At 41.7% G+C, this 23242-nt stretch overlaps 5 protein-coding genes and 1 pseudogene across 5 annotated transcripts; 3 read left to right on the forward strand and 3 right to left on the reverse strand.

The window, feature by feature from the left end:
- Positions 1-606: 606 nt before the first annotated feature.
- On the forward strand, positions 607-2758 carry LOC141840116 (rop guanine nucleotide exchange factor 9-like; annotated as a pseudogene).
- A 1240-nt stretch (positions 2759-3998) lies between these two features.
- Positions 3999-5656, forward strand: LOC141840114 (sugar transport protein 14-like). Its single transcript, XM_074728014.1, has 2 exons — positions 3999-4143; positions 4224-5656. Exons 1-2 carry the CDS (start codon positions 3999-4001, stop codon positions 5654-5656), a joined length of 1578 nt encoding a protein of 525 aa, XP_074584115.1.
- A 327-nt stretch (positions 5657-5983) lies between these two features.
- Positions 5984-7975, forward strand: LOC141840117 (uncharacterized). The gene is made up of 4 exons (XM_074728017.1): positions 5984-6296; positions 6666-6791; positions 6882-6952; positions 7430-7975. Exons 1-4 carry the CDS (start codon positions 6099-6101, stop codon positions 7662-7664), a joined length of 630 nt encoding a protein of 209 aa, XP_074584118.1. The 5' UTR covers positions 5984-6098; the 3' UTR covers positions 7665-7975.
- A 153-nt stretch (positions 7976-8128) lies between these two features.
- LOC141840115 (glycosyltransferase-like At2g41451) lies at positions 8129-14197 on the reverse strand. Its single transcript, XM_074728015.1, has 11 exons — positions 13741-14197; positions 13282-13431; positions 13105-13157; positions 12193-12301; positions 11869-12003; positions 11749-11793; positions 10880-11067; positions 10553-10694; positions 9777-9823; positions 8810-8897; positions 8129-8696 (listed from the first exon to the last, which is right to left on the reverse strand). Exons 1-11 carry the CDS (start codon positions 14071-14073, stop codon positions 8451-8453), a joined length of 1536 nt encoding a protein of 511 aa, XP_074584116.1. The 5' UTR covers positions 14074-14197; the 3' UTR covers positions 8129-8450.
- Positions 14198-15140: 943 nt separating this feature from the next.
- LOC141840118 (large ribosomal subunit protein eL43z) lies at positions 15141-16921 on the reverse strand. The gene is made up of 5 exons (XM_074728018.1): positions 16848-16921; positions 16351-16390; positions 16159-16247; positions 15622-15704; positions 15141-15378 (listed from the first exon to the last, which is right to left on the reverse strand). The coding sequence occupies exons 1-5, from the start codon at positions 16848-16850 to the stop codon at positions 15315-15317; spliced, it is 279 nt and encodes a 92-aa protein (XP_074584119.1). The 5' UTR covers positions 16851-16921; the 3' UTR covers positions 15141-15314.
- A 1252-nt stretch (positions 16922-18173) lies between these two features.
- Positions 18174-21563, reverse strand: LOC141840113 (uncharacterized). The gene is made up of 2 exons (XM_074728013.1): positions 18934-21563; positions 18174-18513 (listed from the first exon to the last, which is right to left on the reverse strand). Exons 1-2 carry the CDS (start codon positions 21561-21563, stop codon positions 18174-18176), a joined length of 2970 nt encoding a protein of 989 aa, XP_074584114.1.
- Positions 21564-23242: the final 1679 nt, after the last annotated feature.

Here is a 23242-nt window from a genome sequence, read left to right on the forward strand (position 1 = left end):
TTGCTTGGAGGGTGAGAGAAATTGGAGTAAGGTTGCAGCAGGATGCTGCTCCTGCTGGTCTCTCTCCTCGCTCTCCGAGCTCATTCAATGGGAGTAATGCTGGTGGGGACGAAGCATTGCATCGATCGTTCTGTTAATATTCTAACTCTCAGTGATAAATAAATACACAAATATTATAAATAAATAAATAAATCATGTAAGAAGAATTAACCATATATAATCCTTAATATCGATGTCATTATTTGATATTGAGAAGGTCTCTCTCTCTACATATAAAACCATATTACGTTATAGTAATGAACATCCATAATTTTCGGATCTTCTCCGACCTGAAAACTCTTCCACCATAAAACCATCCACTTTGCCTCACCAAATTAACCTCCTATTTTCTTCTTCCTCCTTCTGTGTCCTTCCTCCTCCTCTCTAAATTAAATCATGCATCTCATCTCTCCTCACTTGTTCCTCTTCTAGCAACATTAAGCCTTCAATCTCTATTTGAACGATCACACTTCGCTCTTGTACATGGCCATTCATCAATGAAACCGCACTACCAAATGGAGATGTAGCATGCAATTGATTTGGCTGATTCTTTATTAGTTTGCATCAATGACGCGAGAAGGCACGGTTGAGATCTCAGGCCGTCGAGCACAGAGCGTCGACTTGGGAAGCATAGGAGAAGATGGGGCGTCGTTAGCGTTGACCGAGGACAATGTGACGCTCAAGAGCCAAAGCTCAAAAACCATTGCCAGTGAGCCCTTGGAAGGACAACCAACTGGCGGCACGAAAGCAAGAACTGGACCACCTTCAGGTAGATAATTATATATGAAAACAAAAAATTCTCTGTTTTGATGGTCACTGAGTGAATTAATTGTTTTGCCAGATGTGGACTTGATAAAGGAGAAGTTTGCTAAGCTTCTGCTTGGGGAAGACATGTCTGGCGCAGGCACAGGAGTTTCCTCAGCTTTGGCTATCTCGAATGCCATTACCAATCTCGCAGGTTTCTTCACATCTTGTTTTACTTTTCATTACAGCACTAGCTAGGTATGGAGATCCCAAGTGAAACTTAAATTCTCATGACTGATCAACTTATTTACGTATTGATTATCGTTTCTAGCTAGCTAGCTCATAGCTGCACGTGAATTGAATATATACACTACTACTTAATGTTCAGCTTCAGTTTTCGGAGAGCAATGGCGCGTGGAACCGATGTCAGATGAACGGAAAACAAGGTGGAGAAAAGAAGTAGACTGGCTCTTATCAGTCTCCGATTACATTGTGGAATTTGTCGCCTCTCAACAGACTACTGACGACGGCAAACACATGGAGGTACGTAATTAATCATCGAAGCAGTTGATCAGTTCCTCGCTAATCTTCTAGACATGGAGAGTAGTTTCAGACATGCATGTCATTTGCAGATAATGATCACTCAACAGCGCAAAGATCTTCGCATGAGCATTCCGGCCCTTCGGAAGCTCGACGCGATGCTCATCGTAAGAGACGAAGCTCCCTCCCTCCCACAGCTCGTCAGGAATTAATACATGATTTAATTTCCATGCGTTTAATTTGGATTCTGCTACTTGGTCTTATAATCCTGCAGGGGTACTTGGACAATTTCAAGGGTCCAAAAGAGTTTTGGTACTTGTCGAGAGATGCCAAGGATTCTGAAAAGGGACAAAGAACAGACGATAAATGGTGGCTTCCGACTGTGAAAGTCCCAGAGAACGGATTGTCGGAGGAATCCCGGAAATGGATTCAGCATCAGAAAGAGCTCGTCGGCCAGGTGCTCAAAGCCGCCCAAGCTATCAACGCCAATGTCCTCATGGAAATGGAGATCCCCGAAGACTATATCGAAAACCTTCCCAAGGCAAGAAATTAAAGACGACGTATTTCATATCTCATTCTCAACTCTAGCTGACATTAATATTTAATTTTGTCTGTGAAACAGAATGGAAGGTCGAGCCTCGGAGACTCACTCTACAAGTACATAACAGACGACGGGTTTGATGCGGAGGCATTCCTCGAGACCATCGATTTATCCACCGAGCACAAGATACTAGACCTGAAAAATCGCATCGAAGCATCCGTTGTCATCTGGAAGAGGAAGATGAACAACAAGGAAGTGAAGTCGTCATGGGCTACAGTGACGGGGGGCGTTACGGGTGTAGTTTCAGGCATTAGCTGGGAGAAGCGGGGCTTATTCGAAGACAGAGCAGAGACCATTCTGCTCATTCTGAAGCATCGATTCCCCGGCATTCCTCAATCAGCACTCGATATAAGCAAGATCGAATACAACAAGGTACGCACTACTCATAATTATCATCACAATCCAAACCTGCAGCTGAAACTATAATTAACTACAGGATGTGGGCTATGCCATCCTCGAAAGCTACTCCAGAGTTTTGGAGAGTTTGGCTTTCACTGTGATGTCGCGCATCGAAGACGTCCTTCGCGCTGACGCTTTAGCTCGAAATCTGTCTCGCGACGGTTCGATGAAGAAGCCTCCGGAGGCGGACTCGGAGCCGGCTGCTAACGGAGAGGAAGTTGCTCAGCTCCTGAAACTACAGTCAAATGATTCCATGACACTGTCGGATTTCATGGACTGGCAGTTGGACAAAGATACGCTGGCAGAGGAAGAAGACCCTGACAAAACGCCGAGCTTAGAGGAGTCCAAGTCAGCGAAGAAGTCCCAAATGTTCCAGCTAACAACAAGAAATTTCCCTATTTGGATAAGTTGGCGTTATGGGAGCCTCAGCATTAAAGGTCAAGCTGCATGTGATTACTGCTATATATATATATATATATATATATATATATATATATATATATATATCCTAAACAAGAATATTCTACAAAGTTAATTAAGATTATAGTAGATTTTTTGTTTGTTTGTTTTTGGTATCTAACGAAGAAGAAGATATGTATTAATTCCTCCTTTTGAGTTATTTATGTATAGAAAATGTTGAAAGACTGTTTTCTAAATGCATAATGAATTTTATACTATTTTATATTGATATGAGTAACGTATATATATATATACCTACTTATGATCCTGTTAAATATATATATATATATATATATTGAAATTAAAACTACAAACAATTAATTAATTCAAGTTATAGTACAAATTAAATTAATTGTATCTGGTTTGGAGAGGACAAGGTTGAGCTATGAAGGAGACATGGTCGCAGCCTGCAGCAATCACCAGCTTGCTCTGCCACTCGTCGCGCGGGGAAGCAGCAGCTGGCGCGCGCGCCGCCGATCGCCTCCACTGCTGCTGCTGCTGCTGGTAGAACTGCTGCATGGCCTGTATGCTTCGGACCTGCATCTCAATCTCTTCGATGTCATCGTCCTCCGTCGTCGTGTGGCGGCTTTGCTGCCTCTGCAAACACCAACTCACGACGTAAAGCAGAATCCTGAGCCCGAGGAGGACGCCGCCGATCGTCAGGGCCAACAAGAAGTAGCTTCCGGCGGTCCGGTGGCTGTGCTTACAGGCAAGCAAACCAACGCAGGCCATGCTTGCGATCTGATCAGCTAGCTAATTGATGAAGAAGCTGCTGTGCGAGTAGATCTGATCATCTCTTATTCGATCGCAATGAAGGATGGATGATATCACGTATATTCCTTGCTTGGCTGGAGCTGGAGCTCATAAAGTGATCAGGTCTGCACCTATGCTTTCCTTCCATGGGGAGGGAGGGAGCTAGCTGCATGCCAAGGGAAATAATGAATTAATCAATTTCAATATTTTGTCTATTCGATTTTACCTTTAATTATATTAGAGATAGATTAATCTTCTTTGGATATCAATTAGTCAACGTCATTATCTTCTCCACATTAATAGGTCAAAAACGACCCCAATATATCGCAATAGGTTTGACTGCCTAATTTATAGATGTATTTTTCTTGGCAAAATAAACATCGAAAATAATTTTTTATAAATGTGGAAGCGGGAGCAGAGTGGAATTATTAAGTAGAGATAGATAGATCTATTGAAGCAAGCGATGGCGGGAGGGTTTGTGGGAGGGGGAGGAGTAGGGAAGAAGAGAGCTGAGTTATATGAGGGAAGGATCACAAGCTATTTCATATTGGCTTGTGTGGTTGGTTCTCTTGGAGGATCTCTTTTTGGATATGATCTTGGTGTTTCAAGTTAAAATCTTTATAGTTTTGCTAATGATTCTTCATTTGAAATTAAGATTTGTTTTATTGATTTGAATTGGATCGATCAGGTGGAGTGACGTCGATGGACGATTTCTTGGCCGTGTTCTTCCCGGCGGTGTACCGCCGGAAGCAGGCGCACCTCCACGAGACGGACTATTGCAAGTACGACGACCAGGTGCTTACCCTCTTCACCTCGGCCTTGTACTTCGCCGCCCTTTTCTCCACCTTCGCAGCTTCCTTCCTCACCCGCCGCCGCGGCCGCACCGCTTCCATCCTCTTCGGATCCGTCAGCTTCTTCCTAGGAGGGTCCGTCAACGCCGCCGCAGTCAGCATTCCCATGCTCATCGCCGGCCGCATCCTTCTCGGGGTCGGCATCGGCTTCGGCAATCAGGCCGTCCCCCTTTACCTCTCCGAGATCGCGCCCCACAAGATTCGCGGCGCCGTCAACCAGCTCTTCCAGCTCACCACCTGCCTCGGCATCCTCGTCGCCGATTTTATCAACTATTTTACGGCGAAGATCCACCCTTGGGGGTGGCGCCTCTCCCTCGGCCTCGCGACGGTCCCCGCGACGCTAATGTTCCTCGGCGGGCTCTTCCTCCCGGAAACCCCCAATAGCCTCGTCGAGCAAGGCAGATTGGAGGAGGCGAGGCGGGTTCTGGAGAAGGTGAGGGGGACCTCCAGGGTGGATGCGGAGTTCGAGGATCTGAAGGAGGCGAGCGAGGCGGCGCGGGCGGTGAAGCACCCGTTCCGGAACCTGTTCGAGCGGAGGAACCGGCCGCAGCTGGTGATCGGGGCGCTCTGCATCCCGGCGTTCCAGCAGCTCTCCGGCCAGAACTCGATCTTGTTCTATGCACCGGTGATGTTCCAGAGCTTGGGAATGGGCTCCAGCGCTTCCCTCTACTCCAATATCATCAGCGGATCAATGCTCGTGCTGGGGGCCTTGGTGTCGATGCTCCTGGTGGATCGCCTGGGAAGGAGATTCCTGTTCATCGAAGCTGGACTGCAGATGATTTCCTCCATGGTGGTGGTGGCTACGATCCTTGCTCTGAAGCTCGACGATGGAGAGATGCTCCCCAGAGAGCTGGCGATCGTCCTCGTCGTCGCCATCTGCGCCTTCGTGGTGGCCTACGGTTGGTCGTGGGGGCCCCTGGGGTGGCTGGTCCCCAGTGAGATATTCCCCTTGGAGACGAGGTCAGCAGGCCAAAGCATGGTGGTGTGCGTCAACATGTTCTTCACCGCCGCCATCGCCCAGTGCTTCCTCGCCATGCTCTGCCACCTCCGATGGGGTGTCTTCGTGCTCTTCGCTGCTCTGATCATCTTCATGTCCATCTTCATCATCTTGCTTCTCCCGGAGACGAAGCAGGTGCCGATCGAGGAGATGGCGGAGCTTTGGGAGAGGCATTGGTACTGGAAGCGCATTGTTCTTAAAGACCGCGAGAGGAAGAACCAGAACCAGAACCAGAGCCTGGAGCAGGGAATTAGGAGAGAAGAAGATTTATAATCAGCTGCATGCCTGCAGATCTATTCATTCATTCATTCTTTCATGAGAATTGAGATATAGTAGAAATAGATTTGTATCTTTGTTTAGGTTGAGTTGTCACGATTAAATTGGAAAACAATCGATCAAAGAATCTAACATTTATTTCAGCAATGGATAATTTTATTTAATACATTATTATTTTGTATTTTTTTTTATCGTTTGATAGATTTTAACGGAATCTGTTATAAATTTACGGAGGGGTGAAATGACGAAAATGCCACGAGGTGCTTCTGTTTCGCTACTTATACTCGCCTCCGCCAAAGCGACGGCGGCTGCGAGAGAGGGAGAGGGGACTGCTTCTCAGATCGGAAGGCGATTAGAGAAATTCCTGCTCCCGTCTTCTTTGATCGGATCCAAAAGGGATAGTTGGCGGCGTTTGGGCGCTCGATTGGACGATCCGGGTATGTCTTCGGCGGTGGCAACGAGCGGAGGGGGGAGGGCCGGTGCAGTCAAGCCCGTGGCCGGGAAGGTTAAGAAAGAGGGCGGCGGAGGTGAGGGGAAGGGCGCCTCGTTGTTGGAGGCGAAGAAGAAGATCGAAGCATCGGGGAAAACGACTACGGTCGTCAGGCCGAAATCCGCGACGGTGGTTGTGAAGTCCGAGGTAAGGATCTCTCTCTCTCTTTTTTTTTCAACGGAAAATTGCGATCGGTTGTAGGAGTTCGTGCGATCTCAAGTTTGATTTGCTTAATTGAGATTGCCTAATTAGTCTGGTTTTGGATTTGGATTCTGTCGTAGATCTCATCTCCTTTCACATCGTTGGTTTTATTCTTCGTGGTATAAGTTCCTAAAACAAAGTGTTCAATTTGGTGACCGCGATCCAGATCTTCAGATCTGTTTCTTCCCTTGTTTCCCTTCAGTTTGATTCATCGAAATTTATTGATTCATAGCACAAGCTTCTCCATTCCTATGCACTATATTGCGTTTCTTCTCTATTTCATTTCTTAAACATTTGATTTAAACCAATGTGAAGGTCAAAACAACAACAACAACCACCGCATCCAGTGCCTCCAAAACTGTGACAAAAACCAAAATCAGAGCCAAAACCGAGAAGAAAGTGTATTCTTTGCCTGGCCAGAAGCATGATCCTCCTGAAGAGGTTTGTGATTTGGAAACATCCTATTCTTCCTTGTCGTAACTTGGATGCAGTTGGCTGAATATTTCCTTCCTTCGGTGTTCTTTCATACAGAGAGAACCCTTGAGGATATTCTATGAATCACTCTCGAAACAAATTCCATCAAGTGAAATGGCACAATTCTGGTAAGATCCTTTTCCCTTTACTATGCTTGTTTATTTGCTGCTGAGCTCCTTTCTTCAGCTAATACACCAACTTCTTGCATAAGTGGATTATCAAATTATCAAATTTGCTAACGTGATAGATATCCCCTGCAACTTCATGTATTCTGTAATCAAACATCTGTGACGCATTAACTGATACTAATTGTTTTTGTTTAGCAATATGTTTCTACACACTTCATCATTGTGTGCATTGTTTTATCCAATATGCTACTTCAGTGCTACTACTCAATTTTACATAAAACTTGAGCATATTCATGTCCTCAAGGACCATGATATTTGATTGTTTTGATGCAGATATGATAGGGTTAGTCACTAGAAGAATATTCATATCATCCTCAACCTGTTTGTTACTGTTACTTCATTATTTATTAGAAGTAGGTTTAATGTCAGAATGCAGTTTTAGTTGGTATAATTCTCTGATTCATCTCCAACTTGCAGGATGATGGAACATGGCTTGTTGTCTCCTGATAGAGCGAAAAAAGCATACGATAGGAAGTTGAAGAGGCAATCACAGCAGAGATTGGGTACCCCTATTAAACCCAAGCAGGACAGACCAGAGAGCTCCAAGAAACCACCACCTCAATCCAAGAATGGAGGAGATGTTAAAGCAAAGAGAAGAGCTGATAGTGATGATGATGATTTCACTGTCAAACCAAAGAAGGCCAAGATCTAAGACAGAAAGTAAAGAGTAGTACATAATCCAATTGTAGAGTTGGGCAATGTCATAGTTCCTGGTAGATGAGATTAGTAGAAGATCCATTACCAGAAAAAACTCAAAAAAGTGAAGGGGAATGGAGATTTAGATGAGTTCATTATTCTCGTTGTTAACAGGGTTGATTAAAAAATGGGCATTTTTCTCTTTAAATTGTATTCTCATATTATATCAGATAATAATACCTTCTTGTTGTTGTGGATCATGTAAGATGCTTAGAGTAACAATATCTTGATATTAATTGGCTAATAAATTTGGTTTTTATGATCTCATTTCGATCATCGAGAGCAGTTGCCATAGTAAGTTTGCACATGCTAACTTGTTTATGACTAATTAATCCAAATTATTATCTCTATTTACAGTACAAAAATTTACAGGATAATGTGAAACGATTTCCATAGGATTGAGCGATTCTGATAGGAGACAAAAAAAAATGATCTCAAGATTTTTACTTCACCAATTCGCGAAATAGTAGGAAGACAATGGCAATAATTTCTATACAAAAAATTAACCCCATGGACTCCATAATACATGATAAAAATTTGTTAAATCTAACAAGTGTAGAAGGTAATATTTACTAATCTCCTAAATCTACCTACTGTTCTTCTACATGTATGTGAAAAAAGGGTTGAACCACAGCCTCAAAATAATATTCTCTCTATTGAATTCCTACCTCACTAAACTCGAAAGGATTTCCATGTTCTTGAAACGTATGAACTGGAGAAAGCAATGGAGTTTGATGCCATTTCATGTTTTTGCGATCAAATCATCCAGGCAGGGGGGAGACTGTGGTGGGATTGCACTCTCCATGCTGCCACTGGAGATCTCCTTCATCTTCCTTGCAGTTGCTTGAAATTTCGATGGACTGTCAATTGAATCGGGAAGAGCATCGGATTTGCCTTGAGGAATGCTGGCAGTTGAGTTGAGTTTTAGCTTGGAAGATGTAATTGCAGAACTCAAAACACCATTCTCCCTCAGAGATTGGATGATGGCCTTCAAACACATAAGAAACACGGAGAGGGCGAGGAAAAACTCAGTGACCGCGCAGATATTGATTAGGAATTTAGTTTCTAACACCATAAAAGATACAAAACGCAGTCGGTTACCATTGGTGCATATATGCGTGTCAGGATGCCCTTCCTGAGGAGCTTCAGATTTAGCTGCTTGTCAGTCCAAACAACGTGTTCATCGTACCTACAAACACAAATGACTTTACATTTTACCGCAAAGAGATGAAGCTTTGAACCTTATCTTGGCAAATGTACTAGTAAAAAATATTCATCTCCCTAGCAAATAGGTTTACATAAGCCAACAAAGTGCAAAACAAATTGAACATTAATCAATGCATTTCAGAATTATTCGTATTCAAACATTTTTTTTTCATCAATCTGCTTGCACCTGATTGTAAGCAAGGATCGATGCAGGAATGTTGCAAAATATTAGAAAAAATAAGAAAGTTAAAAGGCACACATTCTGCATGCGATATTGTCTATTAGCTCAGATCATTAGTGCATTCCAGCACGACAATGAGTTCATTTCCTAGCAAGGATTATGTGCCTATTGCTTTCAGTTTCTACATTTTGTATCTTCATGCTAGGATAATCTTAACGTGCACTAATTGATCCAATTGACAGTTGATCCAGATAATTGGAGGATGGAGTTTCAGACAATGAACATAAATTGATCACTCTCTACACTTTCATACAGGATGGGATTTCAGCTCAATTATCTCGCTTCAAAACTCAGAAATCAATTAATCCATAAGCAATTTATCATAGGGTAGATGCTGGAATTAGTACTGCAATGATCAATTAATGGGTTAAACAACAAAAACAACTCATGTTTCCCTGCTTGCAAGAAAAGGTTGCATGTTCACCTTGACTTACCTTCATTGATTCAACTAGTTGACTACAAAATTTATAAAACATCATTGAACAGCTTATGTACTATTCATAATTTATTTTCTCCATCATATCATCTAAAGTTGTAATAGGTTTTGGGACTTGGGTCTCTAACAAATCGATTATTTTCATACATCCTTATAAAACTCAGTTTGAAAGCTAAGAAACTTACCAACGCAACATTTCTTCTTCGGTAGCAGTTGATGCAATGATGAAAGCCTGTAATGAAAACAGGATGGCTGCTACTTAGTTCAATTTGTAAAAAGTTTGTATAGACAAACAAAGCAGTTGTTGAGCTTTATGCAAGGGCAAATCACTAATAACATTACAAAAACAACAACAACCAAGATTTTATCCCACTAATAATATTCAACCTCTTAAATCACTTGGTTTAAAATTCATTGTCGTACTCTACTCCTTACACCTTCATCTCCAATAATCCAACGAATATAATTATAAAACCTAATGATCATCTTTGACATATCCATGCTATCTTAACCTATGTTCTCTTATCATTTTGTCCAACAACTTGTAGTCATACCTATGTTCTAATATACAGGAAACTCATGCTCTTCTATTGTAATTACAATTTTTATAAACATGATTTGGTGTGAAGTACTGAAGCCCTTGGTAAATGGAAACCAAGTGAGCTAGATAAATGGCTTACAACTGCTCAAGAAATTTACAAAGATAAAGTAATTTGCCAGGATATACAAGTTATGGTTATTTAACGTGATGGTTAACAATCAAAAGAAAACAAAAGAAATTCAAACTACAAATAATCTGTCTATAGATAATGAAGTAGAGTGGCCAATGATCTTGCAAAAACCAGCATTCTTCATCAACAAAAAAGGAAAACAAACAAGCAAAATAATTTCTTGCAATAAGTGTGCATTCTCATAATCACCTCTTATGATTCAAGAAGTAAATGCAATGGTAAACACATACCGCTCTATCAAAATCTAACATGAAGCACCTCTTGACATCCTCCTTGGTTGGCTTACAGCCACACCGATCATGTCGGGATGTCAAATCAGAGAACTTGGAATATGTGTAATGCAGTACAGCAGCCTCCTCCAACTTGATCTCACTATAAGAAAAGGGATCTTTATGAGGGTCACTGTTTGGATTGCCAAAAAAAAAAAAAAGAGTACAAAAAAGATTGTCGATAAAGCCCTGAATGTTTTGGAAAAATTATGGTCCATTATCTGATCTAAACATATACAACTGCAAAAGCAAGAGTGTTGTGCAATCATATGCAAGGAAACATCTTACGTTGGGGCCTTCATGTAATTATGCCATCTATGTGCACCATTTGGCCGAAGATTGTCTTGAATCCGTGCAGCTGATTTCCCATTTCCATATGTAAGGAAGTAATTGGGATTACCACGTGTGGCCTCTTTATACATACCAAAGTAAGTCTCTTTTGGTAGATGATCATAATTCTTTTTGAACATAGATACCTGTGGAGAAAGAACACAGTATGAACTGGTATGGTGCCTGAAGTTTTTTCAATTGCAATAGATGAAATTTTAGCTGAGAAAATCATTAGAGGCATCATCTGATAACTAGGGAATCTTCCCAAGCTGTATTTTAATTGAAAACTACACCAGACCATAAGAATAAAAAATAATACCCTCCTTGATATTGTTTCATCAAGAAAGTTTTTAGGAAGCCTGGATAAATCTTGAGCATAAAGTGCTTGTAAATGGTATAATGACGAATTGGAGGGGAGAAAAGGAAGAGTGGTTCTCCTAGTAATGGATAATAGAAATCTGGTCTATAAACTAAGGGAAGTTCAGAAGGGGAGTCTTGATGCAACAGTAAAATTGTTGCCGTGTGACCTAAAGGTTCGAGTCTCAAAAACAACATCTTGCAAAGTAGGGTAAGGTTGCGTACAATAGACCATTCTCTGGGACTTGCATTGATGGAAGCTTCGTGCACTGGGCTGCCTTTTTCTAAACTAGGGAAAGTTCTGAAAATTAATGGTGTAAGCACACTGCACATAGATTTAATCCAGAAGAATTGATAGGTATTGATAAGGAAATTGTTTAACAAGTATGGACTGATATTGGAGTACAAACTATGTGATATGTTATGCTCATTGATTTAAAGGAAGAAGTAAAGTACAATAAGTTGTATACCTCACTGAAAGGATCTTTGATGTCATGCCTCTCAACACTGCTCTCCTGGATCAAAAAAAAAAAACTATCAAGCATGCAATAAAACATTATATTCTATTACAAGTACAAAAGTTTACATACATAATTTGGAAAGATAACCATGTCAACATTGGCAGGAACATCAGAAAGCAACTGAGTTAGAGAGTATTCCTTTGCACCTGCTGGATGCATTAACTCATCTGTGTCAAGATGAATAATCCAATCCATACCAGCATCCTTCATGAAGAATTAATCAAGTTAGTGATAGAAAGGAGCAAAATTTAGTTATCTCTATAATTCAAGGAAGTTCAAGTCCTTCCAAAAATATAATTGTTAAACCAACACAATAAATTTTGGCACATAAATAATTAATGCCTCGTCATGCAATTCTGCAAAATGTTGAAATAGCAACAGAAGCTTTCATACCCGTGCCATTGGTATTGCCATCTCCATGTTGAGTGATTGCTTGACAAAGAGTTCATAATTACAAGGCTTGTAAAAGAAGCCTGCCAACCAAGTTTCGTGCCAGATTCGGCTGCATAATGAAGGGAAATACATTTTATCCAACATTTGACCACAAATTAAGAAAACATCTGAAGTGAACATTTGCTAAGACACAAAGTGTTGATAGTTTAAGAAGCAGGTATTAATATTTCTATTAGGTGTGCGAAAATCCAAGAAAAAGATAATTCATCCAAAAATGTCATGAATCTTTGATGTGGTCCCTTCACACTTAAAAATTGTTAAAGAGTACATCATGTAAAGATGTGCCTAAAGGTCAGAGACTAGCAGATACAAAAAAAAAATGTATACTATTACATCTGCTGATGAGTTTCTACTGCATTTGGTTCGGTTCTAAGCTTTCAAGTAAAGCGCATTCTGAATATATTGTTATGCTACCTTTGTGTTTGCCATTGTTAAAAGATGTATGTTCATTGTGCCAACTATGCGGAAGTTCAAAAGATGAGAAAGAAAAATCTTCTGAATTTCAACTTAAAAGGTTGTCTAAAAGTTACAACTCATGAAGTTCCAACTGGATAATTTCCATGAGTGCATGTGACTATATTACAAAACATCAGAGCTTCAAAATCATGATGCAAGGTTAGCTTCTAAATGATACGCATAAGTGATGCTAGATAGTTCTCACTGATGGATGGAAATATTCATTTTTATGTTTTTAGTTTTAGAGATTAGGTGAAACGAATCAGTTATACTTCCACCCACAAGAATAATTTTGATTATGGTTGTGTAGGGCAAAGGAAATAGTGAGTTTTAACTGATTTTGTGTTTTTTCAAGAATGAAGAACTTAAGACGACATAATAAATGAATGAACTGACCTTTTTGCCTGTTTCTCCTCAAGTTCTTTAGTTCTGTATATGACTTTTACACCCTGCCAAATATAAATCAAAAGAATAGAATCAAAGAATCTCACAAAAATTAAAATTAATTAGATCATTTTAATCAGTAATAATATTCATCTTATGATCTCCAAAAAGAAAGACTGGTTAACTTACAGATATAGATTCAAGAACAGCCGAAACATGAGGTTTTGCAGCCTTCCCTTCAACAAACAGAAAAAATTGTGACACACCGATAACCTTGTGATAAAATAACCAAGGTATAATCTGTTCTAAACCGGCTGAGGTGCTTGTTGTTATGCATATCTGCAGAATAATAAGAATCTCCAATAGTTAAACGGTATAAAATTCCTGATTCAAGCGTAAAACAAAAAGGTCCAATTTCCAGTTGGCGAACAAATCAGTTGAAGGCTAACATAATTAAACCCTTCTCCTCCTTGAAATGTTAACTAGTAGTCATTCTTCCAAGCTTAAGGCATCCCTTTGCTCAACGATAGAATCGCAAATGAAACAACATGGTTACGAAATCTCTACCCAGATCCGGATTCCCGTTTTCTGTGCGCGTACAAAGTTAAACTCAACCGAAGAACGATTCAGAAACGCGCAAGATCTCACCTTTGGCTTCAGATCCTTGTCGAAATCGAACTTCCAACCGCGGAAGTAAGGGAAGGAGGGTGACGAGCTCGAGCCGAGGATGTCCGCGCAGTCCGATGAGGAGCGCACGACTACGGAAGGCGTAGACGAGTCTGACGAGCTCAGAGGGCTGTTGTCCATCCCCGGGAACCCGTGGGCGTCGGATGAGATCCACCGCGACGCGGGGTCGTCGACGCCGCCGCGCCACTGGAGGACGAAAGCCAAGGCCGCGAGCGTCATGGGGAGCATCGTGAGGAAAATGAGAAGGCGCGCGGAGAAGGTCTGGTTCCGATGGACCGCGTCGAGGCCTGCCATTGGGGCGATCGAACAGAAAGGAGGAAGATTGAGAAGACGAAATCGAGGAGAAGCGGGTGGGGATCGCCGGAAGACTTTACAACATCACCGGCGGCGAGGAACAATCACAGTAATGACAAAAAGTAACGATTAGATCGAAGAAAAATAGTGACTATGAAAATTTAGGGTTTAAATATCAAGTCATTGGAAAACAAAATATAAACAAAAATTTTAATCTTAAAATTAAAAGAAATAGTTCATTATTTACATTTACATTTTTCATATCATTCACCTTATAACAAATTTAAAAATGTCAAAGTAAATACAAATTTTAAAATATATAATATATATATATATATAGATATTTGTATTTACAATTATTATTTATAAAATAGTAGAAAATAATTTTTTCATTAGAGTTTTTTTAATAATTCAGTATCCAAGGTCCGATCTCAATGTCCTCTTACCTCACAATATGTTCCATCTTCATTTAATTGCATTTTTATAATCTAAATATCAAACTTTTACAATATTCATTTTACAAATGAATAAATTTTTTAAACTTTCCTAATATAAGGTACCAATGTGATCATCCTCGAGACTTGATTGAATTAATTACTACAAGACAACGAGACAAACTTACTAAAATAGATATGAGTCAAATCTCAACAAAACCAAAACAATACTCACTCGGTTATAGTTTTCCAATTTAATTTCTCACAAATGATCGTGAAATTGACCGTTTGAAATTGAGATAACGAATTTCACCACCTTTTCACTAAAGAACTGAATCAGATTTGATCTCTTGTTACCTAAACCCTAAACAAAAATGATTTACCTGTGCAATCTCTGCTACTTTCCATCGAAATAGGAAAAACAAAAAAGATAAAAGTACGTTTTAAATACTCCTCCCTTGTGATATTTTGGCGGGATTAACAAAATAAATAAACAAATCTCTTCTGTTTTTTTTTTACCCGAGATATAATCTAAAATTTTATTTCCATCAAAAGAAGAAACATCTAAAACCACTTCCATAGCACCAGCAATATAAGCTAAACAATGCATATCCACAAGATTAAGGCAAAAGCTGAAGAAACCAAACTTAACTCTTTGTCTATGCAAAGCCAAGAAAATATTGAGCTGGTAGCATAAGAACATGAGGGTTGGAATACAATGCCTTATCAAAAAACACAAAGACTAGTCAGTCTACTGTGATGTCTTAGAATTGCTTGATTGTTTGCATTATCCCTCACTTCTCCTCCTTAGCTTTCAGTTTGCTCTCTCAGGCGACGAATCGTGCTCCTTACCGTCACGGCACTAGCAGTGCTGTCGAACAATAGGCATCTCAATGAGTGTAGGCAAAAGAGATGTAATTGTAAATCATGCAAGGTTGTAGAATGATCATAGAATGGAAAAGAAGAGAAGAGTCAATCGAAATGGAGACTCATGCAAAATCACTGCTGTGCGAACTGTGAGTTGGATGATGGAATGATAGGTTTCATCCATGCCGACCGGGAGTTTTTAAAACCTTGAAATATGCAGAGGATTCCTTGAATTTTACAGACTTACTTCAATGTATAAGCACCACCAGCCTTGACCTTGCCGCAGTCCTTGCAACCCCAAATCCCAACTGCTTTTCTTTTCACTGCAAACTGTAAGACCAATAAGAAATGAATGGATGAGCAACAGGAACACTAACCGGCTAAGAGGAAATAACAACAATTGTGTTTTCTGTAAGTTTTCTTAGCAGAAAAAACTAAAGGACAGATTGCCCTAAATAAGGAAGGAATATCTAGATAAATCAAAGTGTGGAATCAGAGAAATACTCGGACAGAAACAAAACTTAGCTGACAAAATAAGCATTCATCACATAGATATGAGAACCAAATCAGTTTCAAGAATAACATCCTAGAAAACAGATGTTTTATAAACTAGACTGACCAATTTGATGAGGAACAATTCCATTCTCAGTTCAAAAATACTTTCATAACATAGTACTACTACAATTCTTCCACATTGTAACCAATCAAAAAGAAATAAGTCTAATTTAATACAAATCAAAGGAATTTCCCAATAAATGAAGACTGGATGTAAAAGAAATCATACCTTTCCACAGAATTCACAAAAGTACTTTGCATGCTGGGAAACCTCCATCTTCTTGATTTGCTTCCGCAAACTTGCGCCGTATCTGGTACCTGAAGCATAAAGAAGGCATGATCAGAAGTTGCTGCAGATATAATGATGGATCTTGCATCAGCATCAAAATGAGTTACAGAAAATATTGAGCCATTGAATTACCATATTTCCCAACAATTCCAGCCTTCTTGGTGCGCTTCGTCTGGATTACAGTAAGGGGAGACAGTTAATAGATAAAATTCAGTCCAGTAATTCATACTAACCTTTTGCATCTAACTAATAGTTTCACATGGAATGTTAAACACCTAGCAGAAAAAACATCTCCTGCACTAATTTTACAATGAATCAAACAGCATCTCAAAAAATCAACCATCATGCTGCAAATCGAACGTTATAATCTTGTAAAAAGACACTTATTTCCTTGAAAATTTTAGAAAATTTTAGTAAAATAAAAACACTCAAAATTACCATGCTTAAAAAGATTCGTTTTAGAAGATACCCATCAATAAGACTAAAAAATCAATTTTTTACAAGAACTTCGAATAGTCCTGTGATGAAGAAATGATAACCAGAACAGCTCAAATTTCAAGCAATGTCCGCTTCCTTCTTTCTCCAGAATCAATCCATACCAAAACAACTTCTTACAGGTATGAAATTACCATCTTCCCAAGCAGCGGCTAGATGCGGCGTCGCCCAGAGGATCAACACGCCGAGTGAAAGAGGGGAAGCCAACGTAGGCCGCCATCGATCCATCTTTATAGGTAAAAAACCCTAATTTGTACGACAGAGATGTACTCGCAGCATGTGGATCGATAGATCATTACCGTTCGACAATGCTCAGGACCCCATTTCTATTTAGGATCACAAATTGATTTTTTTTTATCTAATCGAACTGAGCTTTTTGTATAAAAATCAAATAAATTGAATCGATAAAATATCAATTAAATCAGTTAAAAATTAAAATAACTGAACTTTTTAAAATTGAGATTTTTAATTTTCTGATATTTGATCGAATTTAATTTAAATAAATATATATTTTTTTTTAAAATTGATTTTTAAAATTGAGATCGAACCTCCTAATTGCAAGTAGCATCAACAGCAGCAGTCTGCGACTCCACGTGGCATTGGCATGACAGCCACAGCAAGAAAAACTCCCAAACACAAGCATTTTTACGTCTCCATCTCTCCATATACGTACATCTACAAGTATAAATTTAAGGTAAAAAAGACAAGGAGGGGGATGGCAGAGGTGGTCTGGTCTCATCTGATCTGATCTGATCTGCTACTCTGCATGCTCTGCTGAACGCATGCATGGGCGCCTTCTTCTGCTGTTAAGCTTCAACATTCAAATTCAATGACATTGTCTGTCTTCTTCCTCTTCTTTCAATGCCTTTTCCAGCAGCCATTGTGAACACTCTGCCTCTGCCTGCTGCTTTACAAACACCAGACTTCATTTCCTATTCATTTATTGCGCCTCTCTCACAAATGAGATTCATTGTCTGATTCTCCTCCTCCTCCTCCTCTTCTTCTTCTTCTTCCTCCTTGAACAGGCTGCACTGCCATGGCCACTCCTTCATTTTGTTTTAATCATCTCCTCGGGAGCAAGCATGCTTCATGTTTCCTCACTTTCCCTGTCACCATCTCTCTTCCTCTTCCTCTTCATTCTCATTTTGTAAGCATTCAATGATTCAGGTCATCTACGACTCCGCTGACAGCATTTCTTTTCCATGTCGCTCTGCATGCACTCATCTTTCATCCACGCCAGCTACTTTATTCTGTACGTACGCAAGGATTATGATACAGTAGCTCTGCAAAAGCCATGACCACGAAAGCAACAGATTCATTCCATACATTACCATTTCAAATCAATAATACAACCACAATCTAAATCACTAGTTAAACACACACATGGAAGCTTAATTAGCTCATCATTCACTGACAAAACTGCAGAAATCAGAATCCCAGAGCAAGTAGATCATGACTAGCTAGCTTGGGTGTAGAACAGAGGAGGGCTTGGCTTGTTCCAGCATTTGGATCACCTCTCTCATGGTCGGCCTCTCCACGCTGTGCTCCTGCACACACAGCATGGCAACGAAGAACACCTGCATGGCCTCCTCCACCGGCACGTTGCTCAGCCAGGGGTCCAGGATCTTCACCACCCCTTCCTTGCTCCAGTTCGTGACGATCCTTGTCCACTGGACGAGGTCTAGTCCTTCCTCGCCGAAGTCACCCACCGGACGTCGCCCGGTGATGAGCTCCAGCAGTACTACTCCGAAGCTGTACACGTCGCTCTTCTCGTCCACCTTCAGAGTGTACGCGTATTCAAAAATGTATGTATGAAGAAAATTTAAATCAGGGATCCCGATCAGGATTCATGAGGCAAAAGGGATGAGGAGCCCGGTTCTTGGAAGAGAAAGAGAGGGGAAAGCAAAAACCAAGGCAAATGCCGATTGCTTTCTTTGAGGAGTTGGTCGGGTGATCTCAGTGCCCTTCTTTTGAGTGTAAAGGATCTCACTCAGTGCCATGCTTCTCAGAGCAGGAAGAGTGCAGTGCAGACAAAGTGTACTGCTCAGAGCTTTAAAGTTTGAACCATCCATATATAATATAGTGGGGATCTTACTCAACTACTTAAACAAACTTATCTACAATGATTTGGCCTATAAGTAAAAGATGATGACTGAAACCAAAGCAGAAAGGATGATGCAGTTGAAATTGTAAACAGTTGAGGAGGTTGAGTGATTACCAGGAGCAATGTAACCATAAGAACCAGCAATGGCGGACATGCATTCGGAGGCTCCAGTGTCCCTCAAGTACTTGGCTAGCCCGAAATCAGCTACATGAGCTTCAAAGTTTGCATCCAACAGGATGTTGTTGCACTTGACATCCCGGTGAAGGATCGGAGGGCGACAGTCGTGGTGCAGGTAGCACATTCCTTTGGCCGATTCGATGGCGATCCTGAGCCTCATTTGCCAATTGAGATACCCAGCTCTCTTTCCATGGAGCAACTCTCCTAAGTTTCCATTGGGCATGTACTCGTAGACCAGCAACTTGCAGTCCTTGTTGGAGCAGAAGGCAAGCAACCTGACGATGTTGCGATGTCTAATCTTGCCCAGTGTTTGAATCTCTGCAGAGAATCCATTGTCATGCGTCGACCCCTTGCTGATTCCGAGCAGTCGCTTCACTGCGACCTCTTCGCCATTCGGCATCGTGCCTCGGTAGACGATGCCAGCTCCTCCTCTCCCAATGATGCAGTTCTCTTTGAGGCATTCTACGATCTCTCGACTCCCGAAATCCAATTTCTGGAACGCAGTCAACTTCCACGAATTAGAGTTTCTTGCCATCACGGACCGCGTCTTGATGGCCACCGTGATGGCGAAAACTATGGAACACACTAAGAGGCCTAGAGCAAGCAGGAATTTGGACTTCCCGGGGAGCTGGAGCTTGAAACTTCCTTGTCGGTCTCGATGGAACTGAGAACTTGCAGAGATGTTGCAGGGGTTCAGAATTGGCCCGCATAGCTGAGGATTGGAAAGGAAGGACGAAGCGTTGAAGTAGGCAAACTGCCCTGTCTCCGGCACCCTGCCGGAGAAGTCATTGTGAGAGAAGTCGACAGAAGTTAGACTCTTCATGCTCCCGATTTCCTTTGGAATGCCTCCGGTCAACTGGTTCCATGAAACATTCAGAAAGTTCAAAATCCTAATTTGAGACACTTGGTACGGCATCTCACCAGTTAATTGGTTTTGGCTCAAGTCCAAGTAGGTCAGCAGCGAGCAATCACCAAGCTCAGGAGGAATCCGACCAGAGAAGTTGTTGGTGCTCATATCTATCTTTAGTACGTGCTTGAGAAGACCAACCTGAGGTGGGATTTCTCCGGTGAACTGGTTGTCACTGAGAAGAAGAATCTGCAATGCCGAGAAGTTGCCAATGGAGCCTGGAAGAGGCCCGAAAAACCGGTTGTTCGATAGATTAAGTTGGCCTAGCTTGGGAGGTGGTCGCGATGCAGGCTCATCTGTTAGAACTCCGGTGAGGTAATTGTTTTGCAACTCCAGCAGTAACAATTCCGGTAGGTAGAGGAAGCCTCCGGGAATAGACCCGGTTAAGTAGTTCTGCCCCATGCGCACCCTCACAAGAGTTGTGCACGCGCCGAGGTCATCCGGCAGAGGACCAAAGAGGAAGTTGTTGAGCAAGATCAGTATCTCCAACTTCCTGCCGATGCAGAGAGCTCTGGGGACCAATCCAGTGAGTTTGTTGGTGGAGAGATCGAGCTCGCGGAGTTTGCCATTCTGCCCAAGCTTGGGAGGGATAATACCAGTGAAGTTGTTGTGCCACAGTTTCAGCACCTCCAAACAGGGCAGCTCTGCGATGAACAATGGGATTTCTCCATGGAACTGGTTGAGGAACATGTGCAGCAACTTGAGCTCCTGGAGATTCCCAAACTCTTTCGGTAACTCCCCGGTTAGCGCATTGTTGGAGATGTCGAGGAATCTTAAGTTGCTCAAGTTGCCAATCTGGGGAGGAACGGTGCCGGTGAGTTGGTTCGTCTGCAGGAACAGAGTGTCCAACTTCACAAGATCCCCCAACTGGTGCGGAATTTCACCCTTCAAGCCGCAGCTCGAGAGGTCAAGGTGGAGGAGATTAGTCAACCTGCCGAGTTCCACCGGAATGCCACCGTCGAAGTCATTGAAGTAGCCTAAGTAAAGCTGCTCAAGAGTGGTGAGGTTGCCGAGCTCGGGCGGAATGCGGCCACCCAGATCGTTCCCAGCCAATGACAGATAGCTAATGGCAGGAAAACCACCGTAAGTGGCCGGGATCAGGCCGGAGAAGTAGTTCCCGCCGAGGTCCAAGTGGCGGAGCAGAGGCAGCTCCGGGAGCGCCACCGGGAGCGACCCGGAGAAGTCATTATTGTACGCGTCGAAAACTTGCAGCGCCACCATTCCAGAGAAGTTCCAATCCAGGGAGCCATTGAAGCGGTTGTTGGAGATGTTGAGGAACTGGAGGTGCGGGAGCTGGCAGACGCTGGCGGGGAACTCGCCGGCGAGGTTGTTGCCAGAGACCGAGAGGCGAGCGAGCGCCCTCAGCTCAGCGATCCTCGGCGAGAGGAAGCCGGAGACGTTGAGGTTGGAGACGTCGAGCTCGGTGACCTCGCGCCTGGCGGCATCGCACCGGACGCCGTTCCACGAGCAGAGCGAAGCATGATTCCACGAGCTCCAACTTCCAAAGAAGTCGTCAGAGGTGCGGAAAGATTGCTTGATGGAAAGAAGAGCAGAAGCCTGCTTCTTCAGGGAAAGGCCGAGGGAGGCCGGAGAGGCGCCTGAGGAGGGGAACAGAAGAGAAGCAGAGAGGAAAAGGAAGAAGCTTGCACCAAGCATGGCCATGGAGAGATGGCTCGAGGACTGGTGCAATGGAGGATGGTGGTGGTGGTGTTGATATGGAGATGGCACAAGCTGCTGTAGGAAAAGCTAAAGACTAAAGGGCAGGGGCTTGTATTAAAAGAGGATACAAGGCACTGTTGGAGCAGGACTGGTCATTGTATTGGTGGACGTTCCTCTGCATGAGAACAACTTTTGTTCAGCAAATTCCTCACTCACCCTCTTACTCCCCTCTGCTGCTGCTGCTTGAGGTAAGATAAAACAATAATAATGCAACAAAACTCACTGTTAATTTGAACTGAAACAAGATAGTGAAATGGCCTGGACACTGTCTCCGAGCTCAGTTTGTTCAACTCAGTTAAACCACACTTCTCCAAAACAGCTTGTCATCAGTCTGTTGTTTGAGAGGAGATCTAAGAGCTGAAGGAACTAGTTGCTTCCTTCAGTATTTGGTGTATTCAGTGATGATCAAGAAGTGCCCTACGATCAGTGACAGCTTACCAGCCTTTCAGGAATGGATGAACATGCTCGCTGTATCAAGACTCACTTTTGCCCTTTAGGCCAAAAACGAGTCTCTTTTTTAACAGGAAAATGCACAATAACAAAAGACTGTACAAAGAGACTCCTTAAAGCAGCAACTGAGATATGGGGCCTGAGGAGCAAAGGAGAAAAGCCAATACAAGCATCTTTGCAGTGGTCTAATATAACAGCTATGTAACTAGCAATTGATCATGAATGATGATGACTAGGAAGGAGGTTACTTTCTTCCTGTGTATTTGGAGAGGCTTGAATCTCTAAGTGATCAAGGAATCGAATTATAGTGGAACATTTTCCTGCAAGGCTGCAACTCATAATAAAAGTCAGATCATGAGAATGAAACAATCTTTTTGTTTTTGTTTTTCTGTTTGTTTACTTCAATTTAGCAAATGACTTGAACCTTTGGGCATTCACTTGTGCTCCATCCCTTTTGAAATTCGCAGTTGCAACCAGCCAGAGGATTCAAGCATAAACACATCATGACATATTTTATCAAACACAAGAGCACCAATTTAGCCATAATCTTATCGCTACATCAGGTGAAATTAAAGGGTCTCTCAAGTAAACAAGGCTCAATAAAAGATACATAGTTGATGACGATTACAATCACTTTGCATGAATCTTTTAAACATTGTCATCACTTCTACTACTACTACTACTACTACTACTACTACGGCTACTGAATGAACTGATGATCTCTGTTTTCTTGTACAGAGTTTTTGTAAATCTATCTTTCTTCTTAGTAGACAATAAGAAAACAAGGAAATTAACTACTCTCGATACCGTTTTATTATTATTTTTTCTTATCTTCCCTAATAAACAGAGCATTTAACCTACAATTCCAGGAGGATTTCCAACAGGATTGGGTGGAACATAAGGTCTTCTGTCCGAAAGCAATAATCTTGTGTGTCCTTGAGTTATTATCTTCTCCCCTGCAAATTAAAAGACATATACTTCAGAAATAAGGTTACTGCTTAAGATTTTGCTGAATGTTTTTGTTCCTCACAAGGATTATGGTAGTTTTAATAAAGTAAACAAAGGATGAAAAGATTAAATACCATGAGGACTTGGAAGGTGAATGACTCTGGAATCTGCAGAAACTACTGAACAAGCAAGTAGAAAGAGGAGGAAAACAAGCCTGCTCTCCA

This window comes from Curcuma longa, chromosome 11, assembly GCF_044706935.1.
Source record: "Curcuma longa cultivar G26 ecotype Majalengka, Jawa Barat chromosome 11, ITB_CL_G26_1.1, whole genome shotgun sequence".
NCBI lineage: Eukaryota > Viridiplantae > Streptophyta > Magnoliopsida > Zingiberales > Zingiberaceae > Curcuma > Curcuma longa.

Bases quoted from the DNA above. Each gene is read 5' to 3' on its own strand.
- LOC141840114 (XM_074728014.1), top strand. From the start codon at position 3,999: ATGGCGGGAGGGTTTGTGGGAGGGGGAGGAGTAGGGAAGAAGAGAGCT. The intron at 4,144-4,223 runs GTTAAAATCTTT...TGGATCGATCAG, and splicing joins ATATGATCTTGGTGTTTCAA to GTGGAGTGACGTCGATGGAC.
- LOC141840117 (XM_074728017.1), top strand. From the start codon at position 6,099: ATGTCTTCGGCGGTGGCAACGAGCGGAGGGGGGAGGGCCGGTGCAGTC. The intron at 6,792-6,881 runs GTTTGTGATTTG...TCTTTCATACAG, and splicing joins AGCATGATCCTCCTGAAGAG to AGAGAACCCTTGAGGATATT. The intron at 6,953-7,429 runs GTAAGATCCTTT...TCCAACTTGCAG, and splicing joins AGTGAAATGGCACAATTCTG to GATGATGGAACATGGCTTGT.
- LOC141840115 (XM_074728015.1), bottom strand. From the start codon at position 14,073: ATGGCAGGCCTCGACGCGGTCCATCGGAACCAGACCTTCTCCGCGCGC. The intron at 13,158-13,281 runs GTAAGTTAACCA...TATATTTGGCAG, and splicing joins CTGTTCTTGAATCTATATCT to GGTGTAAAAGTCATATACAG. The intron at 11,068-11,748 runs GTATACAACTTA...CTTTCTCCACAG, and splicing joins TCAAAGATCCTTTCAGTGAG to GTATCTATGTTCAAAAAGAA.
- LOC141840118 (XM_074728018.1), bottom strand. The intron at 16,248-16,350 runs GTAATTCAATGG...TTTATGCTTCAG, and splicing joins TGGAATTGTTGGGAAATATG to GTACCAGATACGGCGCAAGT. The intron at 15,379-15,621 runs GTAAGTCTGTAA...ATTGTTCGACAG, and splicing joins GGTGGTGCTTATACATTGAA to CACTGCTAGTGCCGTGACGG.
- LOC141840113 (XM_074728013.1), bottom strand. From the start codon at position 21,563: ATGGCCATGCTTGGTGCAAGCTTCTTCCTTTTCCTCTCTGCTTCTCTT. The intron at 18,514-18,933 runs TGGTAATCACTC...TACATACATTTT, and splicing joins TCTTATGGTTACATTGCTCC to TGAATACGCGTACACTCTGA.